Genomic DNA, 9413 nt, shown 5'->3' on the forward strand with positions numbered 1-9413 from the left:
ACCTGAACACACGTACATGCACACAGGTACCTGAACACATGCACATAAGCCTACCTGTACGTGTACAGACAAGTACATCTACCAGTACTCACGCTGCAGCCTACCTGTACACACCTACATGTACACAGGTACCTGTACATGTGTGCACACACAACTACCTGTACATGTACACCCACACATTTCCTATACGTGTGTACCTGTATGTACGTGTACACCACACAAGTATACCTGTACACACGCACACCCACCTGTCTGTACTCACGTGCACTTACACGTACACTCACTTGGACATGTACACACATACAGCTATACATGTGTGTATACACATGTACACAGATGTGTACGCAACCTTATATATATACACATTTATACACACCTACCTGTACACGTACACACATATGCACCTAGTTCTACATGCACCATACTAATCTACCTGTACGCACGCATGCCCATCTACCTGTAAACCTACACATCACTCACACGCATGTACACACACACCTGTCTGTGTACCCACACACACATTCCCCCATGCATCCAATGCTCTCTGCTGCCCCCTGGTGTGAGCTCAGCCAACGGCGTCCACGCGAGCTGCTCAGTCCCCAAGATGCAGGTTTTGCCGCCTGTGGAGACCACAGCCGGACAGTCCCTCTGTGGAGTGGGCCCAGTCTTGGGCCCGCCAGCTCCTCCTGCTGAGGCCCCCTCGTCTTCCAGCTCCTTGAACAAACACCAGCCAGAATTAAAGCCACAAAAAGCAGTCCTGCTTCCCCTGCGAGAGGGTGGGGTGCTTTACCTGGGAAACGGGTGTGTCTGGGGGCCAGCCCAGAGGTGCTCATGCAGCGGACGGTCACGTGCTCCCCTCCCCCGCAGGAGAACCACTACAAGCCCCCTGAGCAGGACGCCTGCCTGCCCTGCGACTGCTTCCCCTACGGCGCCCACAGCCGCGCCTGTGATGCAGACACCGGGCAATGCTCCTGCAAGCCGGGCGTCGTCGGGCGCCAGTGCAACCGCTGCGACAACCCCTTCGCGGAGGTCACCACGCTGGGCTGTGAAGGTCCACACTGGCCACCGGCCTCCTGGTCTTATCCTCGGGCCTCTGTGTGTGTGTGTGTGTGTGTGTGTGTGTGTGTGTGTGTGTGTGTGTGCGTCTTAATGTATGTGTCTGTGTGTGTGTATATGTCTGAATGTCCATGTGTCTGAGCGTGTGCCTGGCTGGGTGTGTCTTGTGTGTGTGTGTTTATGTCTGATTGTCCGTTACCTCGGTGTGTGTCTCGGTGTGTCTACATGTATCGGTGTGTATGTTTCAATGTGTGTGCCTGACTGGGTGTGTCTGGGCGTGTATGTGTGTCTGAATATCCGTGTGTCTGAGTGTGTGCTGCCTGGCTGGGCATGTCTGCTGCCCACACCTGTGTCCCTCCATGTCTGCGTGTGTCTCCATGGGCCACCCCTGGGGGACACCCAGCGACGGCCTCCTTTGCCACCTGGCTGTGATCAGCAGCCCTGTAGGACTGGCCTTGGGTCCCCCAGCCTGGCGGGGGGTGGCAGAGTCCAGCCTCGGAGTCAGGGCCTGCCCAGGCTGGGGTGGGCGGAGGGTTATGCCGGAGGGCCTGAGTGGTCTTCTCCACTATCTGCAGTGGTCTACAGTGGCTGTCCCAGGGCATTCGAGGCTGGCATCTGGTGGCCACAGACCAAGTTTGGGCAGCCAGCGGCCGTGCCGTGCCCCAAGGGTTCCTCAGGTGAGTACCATGGCTGGCGGCCATCACCAGGCAAGACATTGTGTGTGGCGGAGATGGGGGAGTGGCCAGCCGCCAGCACCCACAGAATCGCCAGTACCACAGAGTGTGAGACTCTCTTTAGCCCGAGTGTGGGGGAAGGAGACGGCGTCTGCCTTGATGATGCTGGCAAACGGGCCCAGGTGACAGGATAGACCTCCACCCCCCGCTGGGGTTCCTGCGGCATCTGAGCAGTCCTAGCACACAGGGACCCCCAGGTGATGAAGTAGAATATCCCTCAGGCTTCCCCACAGCCGCCACGCCCATGCTGGTGCCACCTGGTCCTGGCCCTGTGTAGGGGGACAGAGAGCCTGGTCTTGCTCCCAAGTCACGGCTGAATCACACACACCCCTCAGTTAGCAGCTGCAACCCACCACACTCCTCCACCACGGACCGCAACACCCACAAGGCAGACGGTGGACATCGTGTCTGGCCCAGCCCAGCCTGAGCCTGGGTCCTGCCGCCAGGGACAAGATGCTGTGCGGGCCACAGCCCTGGCTGCGCTCTGAGATGGGTGGGCACTGCCCACTCCAGGACAGCAGTGAAATGACATACAGAAAGCACTCGGGCCGACCCGTGGCCTGCGCTAGCTCGGTGTGGTCCAGCCGCCCCCTTGGGGCTGGCGAGATGCAGGCAAGCAGAGCGCGTGGCTAGCGATGAGGGGGAATGTGGCAGCTGCCCATGCCCTGGGTGCCAGCCCCCAAGCCCATTCACTGGGCACAATGAGTTCAGACCAGGGCCTTAGCACCGGTGACTGCCCCCCCCCACCCCGGCCACCCCCCCCCCCCCAGGCCTCTCCCCCTCCAGGCACGGCAGTGCGGCACTGCAGCGTGGAGAAGGCCTGGCTGCCCCCTGAACTCTTCAACTGCACCTCCGCAGCCTTCTTGGAGCTCAAAGTCATGGTAGGTGCCTCCAGACGGCACCCAGGCCCAGCGGTGGTGTGGGGTGGGGGCCCCGGGGGGGCGACCGGCTGCCTCTCCGCCCAGGACCTGAGAGTGTCTGGCTATGCTGGGGACCCACCGCCGAGCGCCTCGGCTTGGCCCCCAGGACCAGCTCTGATGGCTTCGCTTTGAATCCCCATGTTCTGTCTGTCCACTGACTGCACCCCTTCCCGTCTCCCTGTGCCCTCTGTTTCCCCCACTAAAAGCCAAGGCCCTTGCCTCCGCAGACCCCACTCTGCCTGGCTGTGGCCCCGGGCCCCAGAGCAGAGGTGCCCCGTTGCGCTCTCTTGGGACAGAATGGGAGCCCTGATGGCTAGTGGGTATGCGTTGGGCTGCTAACCAGGGTCGGCAGTTCAAGCTCTCCAAGGCTCCCAGGGAGAGAGACGGCCTTTCTGCTCCCATGAAGAGCTACAGGCTCAGCACCCCGCAGGGCAGTTCTCCCCTGTCCTGCGGGGTCTCGGAGCTCAGTTTTTATGGGTCTCCACAGCAGCAGCCCCCAGCCCGGGAGTTGGAGGACTGGCCCGGGGGTGGGTGGGGGCAGGGGCGGGGTGCTGAAGAACCAGCCTTCCTGTCAGTAACCATCAGGACCCATCTAGACATGAGAGGCCCTGCCTTTTCGGGGTCCCTGCCCAAGGTCATCTTGGATCTGGGGAATGTTCGAAGCCCCCTGCTGGCAGATAAGCTTCCACCAGGCGCCTTTCAGAACGAGAAGCTGGGCCGCAACGAGACGCAGCTGGACGGGGCGAGCTCCGTGGGCCTGGCGAAGGCGCTGTGGAACGCCACGCAGCACGCGGGCACCATGTCCGGCAGCGACCTACGCGCCGCCTACCAGCTGCTGGCCCGTGTCCTGCAGCACGAGAGCGGGCAGCAGGGCTTCGACCTGGCGGCCACGCGGGACGCCAGCTTCCACGAGGTGGGGTGTGCCTCTTGGCGGGGGGGATGGACTGGTGGGAGTGGGAGCCACAGTCTCCCCAGACACCCATGTGCACGGGGTCATTTCTCTCGGAGGAAGTGTGGCAGGCGGGAGGGAGGCACTGACACCACGGGGCCGTGCAGTGATGGGGGGGTCCCCAGGCCCTCAGGTGGTATGGCATGGTCTCCAGGGAGTCCCTGTCCCCAGGTGAGACGGTATGAGGGGTGTCAGGAAGTCCCCATCCCCAGGTAGTGTGAGGAGGTGTGGGGGAGTCCATGTCCCCTGGGCTGTGTGGGGAAGGACAATGAAGGAGCAGACTAGCCCCAGGTTGAAGGTCAGTAAGGGGACCCCCATCTAGTAAAAGCATCCAGCCAATGGGACGCCCCCCCCACCATGGGGCACCCCGCTGTGAGAACGAAAAGTGTCCCTGACAAGGACCCCCTCTCCTCCGCAGTAGACACTGCTCAGCTGGGCCATAGCATTTGTCCGCACAATTGTCTTCAGCTCCTAAGGACACCCCCACCCCCTGCCCGTCCCTGGCTGTGGGCCGAGGGAATTAACAGCACCAACTTGTGTCAAGCAGCTGACAGCCCCCAGACCAGGACCCCGGCCTCCTTGGGGAGTGCAGCCCACCCCAGTGGTCCCAAAGTGCTCCCAGCCTGAGCAGCCTGGTGGAAAGCCCACCCACCACCCCGGCCCCTATACACACACACAAACAACTGATTTCCATGCCAGACGTGACCCAGGGTCCCTGTGAGAGCCACACCTGTGCCCAGAGTTCCCATGAACACCCTGGGACCACAGACTACCAGGCTACAGAGCCTTTTTGCTTGGATTGGTGGGGCGGGGCGGGGGATTGTGATGGCCCCTGGGTGCTCAGGGACAAACAGTGATGTCTCCCCTAGGCTCCTGTCCCTGCAGGCCAACCCCAGGGTCCTGCAGGTGTCCCTCCCAACTCTGCAATAGGGCTGGGCATCAGATTAAGGACACCCTCACTGTCCCCAAGTTGTGGGCTGCAGGCAGTGAGTGACACAAACATGCAGCCGGGAGAGATGCCTTCCGGGTCAAAATCCTGCCCAGCCCAGCCCCCCCACCCGCCCCCTACCCATGTTGGCCTCCCAGGGCATAGAAAGGGATGCTCGCCCGGTGTTCGTCTGGGCGCATGAGACGAGGCTAGGGAGAGCGTGAGAGGACTGTGAGCACCTGGGGAATGAGACCAGCAGGCAGGCACCACGCACTGCCGGGAAATGTCGCCCACGGAGGGCTCCACGCGGGGGGCCACGAGCCCACGAAACGCCAGGGAGGGGTGCGTGGTCCATGAGGCGCCACGGACCTGTGCGGGTCCTCCATCAGCCGGCCAAGCACCGTCCCTGTCTGTCTGTCCTTCTGTCCTGCAGGATGTGGTGAGTGCAGGCAGCGCCCTCCTGGCCCCGGCCACCAGGCCCGCCTGGGAGCAGCTGCAGCGCAGTGAAGGCGGCGTGGCCCACCTGCTGCAGCACTTCGAGGCCTATTTCAGCACCGTGGCGCCCAATGTCCGTCGGACCTACCTGCGGCCCTTCATCCTCGTGACGCCCAACATGAGTGAGAGCGGGGCCCCTTGCACCAGGTCACCCTGCCCAACAGCCTGGGTGGTTCTGGGTGCAGACCCTGGATTTGGGGGTTCAGCTCCCCCCCGGGTGGTACTCCCTGTCAGGACCCAGGGCCTCCCTGAGGGGGAATTGGAGTGTCTGGCAGAGCAGTAGCACCTCCCACTGCCACCCCCATGGTAGAACCAGACGCCAACTGTATTAGTCTGGGTACTTTGGAGAAACAAATCCACAGCAACTCACGTATAAGAGAGAGTTTTATGCAAAGAAAATGTGCATCACGAAAACATCCCAACCCAATGCTGCCCAAGCCCACAAGTCCAACATTAACCCATTAACCCAACACCAGTCCACAAAGTCCTTCACCTCACAAAACAGAGGCAATAATGCCGACTGCAGGAGGAAAGCTGAGTCAGTGAACGTGTAAGCATCTCAGCACTGGCAGGGGTCTCCACACGGCTGCTCCAGCACCCAGGGCTGCATCGGGATAGATCCATGCAGCTTCTCCTTGGGGATATCTTGTAGGAAGTCCATCTTGCAAGCTGAAGCAGGGAACTGCTAAGGCAGCTGCACCCGGTGCAACCATCACAAAACAAGAGACCCGAGAACTAGAAAGGCGAGGCTTCACCACCCATTTATCTCTCCGCCTTTCAACCAGCACCACATGTGATTATCGGCCAGGCTGGCACAATTAACTAACTCACCATCCATCCAGGAAGAGCAGGAGAGGTCCTCAGGGGGCGGGAGATGGGGGTAGGGGTGGACCTGGGGCCCTGATCTCAACAGACCCTGTGTTCATCAAGGGAGGGGCCTGGTCCCTAACACAGCCCCTCCCCGCCCTAGAAACAGCCTTTGGACAACTGACCTGGGAGGGACCCTCAGTTCCTGCCCAGAGGGCCGGTGCCCCTGGAGGCCGCCCTAGCAAGGGGGTTAGTTGTGCCCACCCCCCACCCCCACCCCCACTTTGCTCTGCACCATGCTCTGTAACGCTGAGCTTCACGGAGACACAGGATGCTGCGTGTGGCCCTGTGCTGAGCATACCGGCTGGGGCGGGCAGCGGGGGTCCCCGGAGCCCCTGAGCGGAGGGGTGTGTGTGCAATGGAGGCCCACCGTCTCCACAGTCCTGGCCGTGGACGTCGTCGACAAGTCCAACTTCACGGGCGCCCAGGTGCCGAGGTTCCAGGACCTTCGCCAGGAGTACCCCCAGGAACTGGGCTCCTCCGTCGTCTTCCCCGCCGACTTCTTCTCACAGGCCGAGAGGCAGAAAGGTGACCGGCCCCGCACCCTGGGAGATGCCCGTGGCAGGGACTAGATTCGGTGCTCCACTGGAGGCCTCGGGAACCGACCGACTGTCCCCACCGCAGCCCACCTGGGGATGGAGGGGCTGCCCACACGCGGGGTCCCCATGAGTCAGAACTCAGTCAGCATGCGCAGGTGGAATTTGTGTTAGTGCTGGGTTCAGGCATTTGGCACAAGGGACAGTAACAGGAGGGCCGGCCTCCCAGGCTCTAAAAACTGGACTGCCGGTGCCATAATTCCCCACATGGGGTGGGATGGGGCCACAGGGAGCCTGAATCAAGGTCAGTCCTTGTGAGACACTGTTTCCTGGGTCCATCCCATCGAGGAGCCCTTCCCAGAGCAGCAGCCGACTCATGGGTGCCATGAGTCAGGGGAGAGCTGTGCCCCAGGGGGTCAGTTCTGACTCTCAGCGACCTTCCAGGACAGGGTAGACCTGGCCCTGAGACTGTCATGTCATTAGAGGAGCAGAAAGCCTGTCTTTCTCCCCTGGAGAAACCTCGGTGGTTTTGAACTGCTGACCACCTTGCACTTAGCTAGCACCCATTACTCTACCGGCGCTCCTTAGAGGGTCTGCAGAGCCTGGCTTTGGGAGAGGAGATCACCAGGCCTGTCTTCCGAGATGCCTCGGGGTGGATTCGAACCTCCGTCCTGTGAGTAGCAGCCAAGTGTGTCACCATCCAGGGACTCCTCGACAGTCAGCAAGGGGCCGTTGATGACTCGAAATGTTTTCGGTGGAATTGCTGGTTGTGTTGGCTCCTTAGCAAATCTATCAGTGACTCCTTTTATTTTTTGTTTAATGAACCTACTCAAATTCCGATTTGTAAAACCCTTTTCCGTGTGAGAGCCTGGGGACGAGCTATAAAGACAGTTGCCATCCGGGCCTCTGAGTGCCTCCGATGGTGGGTGCACGCTGGGCCCCCAGCCTCAGGGCAGTGCTGGGGGACAAGGCCCGGTGGACAGCCTCCCGGGACTGCAGCTGGGAAAGCCCGAGCATCCCTGCCCTGCACATGTGGGCTGCCCCAGTTGGAATCGCCTTGGTGACATGGGTTTGGGTGTTCAGGTTTTCGGTTGGCACACTTAGGACAGGTGACAAGCAGGGCCCCCCCTGCTTCTGCATCCCCCCCAAGCTCCCGTGTCCCAGCTCTCTGTGGCATCCCCGTTTCTCCGAGTATCCTTTCCCAGGCCTTCGGGAAAGGCTTCATCGCAGGCAGTACTGCCCTCATCACTGACCCCTCAACAGGCATATGTCATTTGGGGGCCTGCCACCCTGTGACAGGCCTGGTGGGACCCCACGGGATACCCTGGCCTCACCCTCTGTGCCCACATTGCAGAAGGCCCCACAGCGAGGCCCCCCAGCCGGAAGCCCCCCGAGTGGCCCAGCACCGAGAGGACAAGGAGAGCCCCAGAGGAGCCTGGCCAGTTTGCCATCGCCCTGGTCATCATTTACCGGACTCTGGGGCAGCTGCTGCCTGAGCACTATGACCCCGACCGCCGCAGCCTCAGGTAAGGCCAATGCGGGCCCCCCAGGGTTACCCCGCAGCCTGCTCAGCCAGCCTCCTGCCCTCACCAGCCTCACTGTATCCAGCATGGGCATGGCGCCCTGTGGGCAGGTGTGCCTGCTTTTCCTTTCCTTTCGGATCGTCTGAGGGTTGCTTTGGCCCACACGGTGCGTGACACCCACCGTCCCTCGAGGTGCAGCCCTGCCCGGCAGCCAGGCACTCACAGAAAGCAGGCCGGCCCCCTCCTCTAGCCTCCCAGCCCTGTCCTTCCTCGTGCCCACAGGCTGCCCAGCCGGCCAGTCATCAACACAGCGGTGGTGAGCACAGCCCTGTACAGTGAGGGCCGGGCGCTCCCCAGCCCCCTGGCGCAGCCCATCTTGGTGGAGTTCCCCCTGCTGGAGACGGAGGAGCGCACCAAGCCCACCTGCGTGTTCTGGAATCATTCCATGCCGTGAGTGGGGCGAGGGCGAGGGGCGAGGGTGGCCACCCGCCTCAGGAGCAGGCGTGTCTGTGTCAGATACCAGGACACCAGTGTCTGAGACCTTCATGCCAGGCCTGTCACACCGCTGCCCACTCCCTGTGGGGTGCTGGTCTTGGCCACATGTACAGCTGTGTATTCACATATGCATGGGTGTGTGTATGTGTGTGTGTGTGTGTGTGTGTGTGCACACTGGGACACGTACTCGAGATGTGCATACATGGATACAGCTGTCCAGCCATTCACACGCAATCATACTCACAGGGGCGTGCATGTGTGTGTGTGTATGTGTGTATGTGTACACCAAGGCACGTACATGCAGCTATGCCGGCACACACACGTGCACAAACCTGTGAGCTTGCATGCGGGTGTATGCATGTCAAGGCATATAGGCAGCTAGGCCTGCACACACAGACACACATGCACAGACAGATATGTGTAGGAGGCCGATGTATGTTGGGAACGAACACTCGTCCATGGGGTCCCTGAGGGCCAGTGGCCAGCACTGCGCCCCATCCAGCTCCACACATGGAAGGAGTTTGTATCCTGGACACTGGAAGGTGACAGGGCTCAGACACAGGACCCAGGAAACCCTGACCCCTTGCTGAGAGTCAGACATGTGTGGGTCCCCATGTCAGAAGGAGCATCCTACCTTGGCAACCTGCTGAGTGTGGCACGCTGTGCCCCTGAGATGCTGCAGCCCCCACGGCAGGGGCCCGCCCTCCACAGAGTGTCAGAGGTGACGCAGCGCCCAGGAAGGGTGCTCCCACTCACAGAGTAACCACTCACCCACATCCCCGACCCCTCACAGCAGGCATTCTCTGGTTAACAAAAAGGCCAGTGGTGGGTGCACCCGCCCCAAGGCCCTACCACTGACTCCTGGCCCCGCCCCTGGCTCTGTCTCCTGGCTCCTGTGCTGGTCTCGTTT

The 9413-nt window shown here is 61.3% G+C and overlaps 1 protein-coding gene across 1 annotated transcript in view; it reads left to right on the forward strand.

Annotated features, from left to right (window-relative positions):
* Nucleotides 1-9413, forward strand: part of CELSR1 (cadherin EGF LAG seven-pass G-type receptor 1) — a gene marked incomplete at its 5' end in the record, with an annotated part of 123796 nt that overhangs the window by 97717 nt on the left and 16666 nt on the right. Inside the window, 8 exons of the mRNA XM_045290688.1 lie at nucleotides 868-1051; nucleotides 1632-1733; nucleotides 2577-2671; nucleotides 3414-3623; nucleotides 5021-5204; nucleotides 6331-6477; nucleotides 7843-8011; nucleotides 8291-8458. Of these exons, the coding sequence (XP_045146623.1) occupies nucleotides 868-1051; nucleotides 1632-1733; nucleotides 2577-2671; nucleotides 3414-3623; nucleotides 5021-5204; nucleotides 6331-6477; nucleotides 7843-8011; nucleotides 8291-8458 (1259 nt within the window). The remainder of the gene's footprint in view (nucleotides 1-867; nucleotides 1052-1631; nucleotides 1734-2576; nucleotides 2672-3413; nucleotides 3624-5020; nucleotides 5205-6330; nucleotides 6478-7842; nucleotides 8012-8290; nucleotides 8459-9413) is intronic.

Source organism: Echinops telfairi, unplaced genomic scaffold, assembly GCF_000313985.2.
Source record: "Echinops telfairi isolate 266 unplaced genomic scaffold, ASM31398v2 ScPeMD7_2;HRSCAF=8, whole genome shotgun sequence".
Classification (NCBI taxonomy): domain Eukaryota; kingdom Metazoa; phylum Chordata; class Mammalia; order Afrosoricida; family Tenrecidae; genus Echinops; species Echinops telfairi.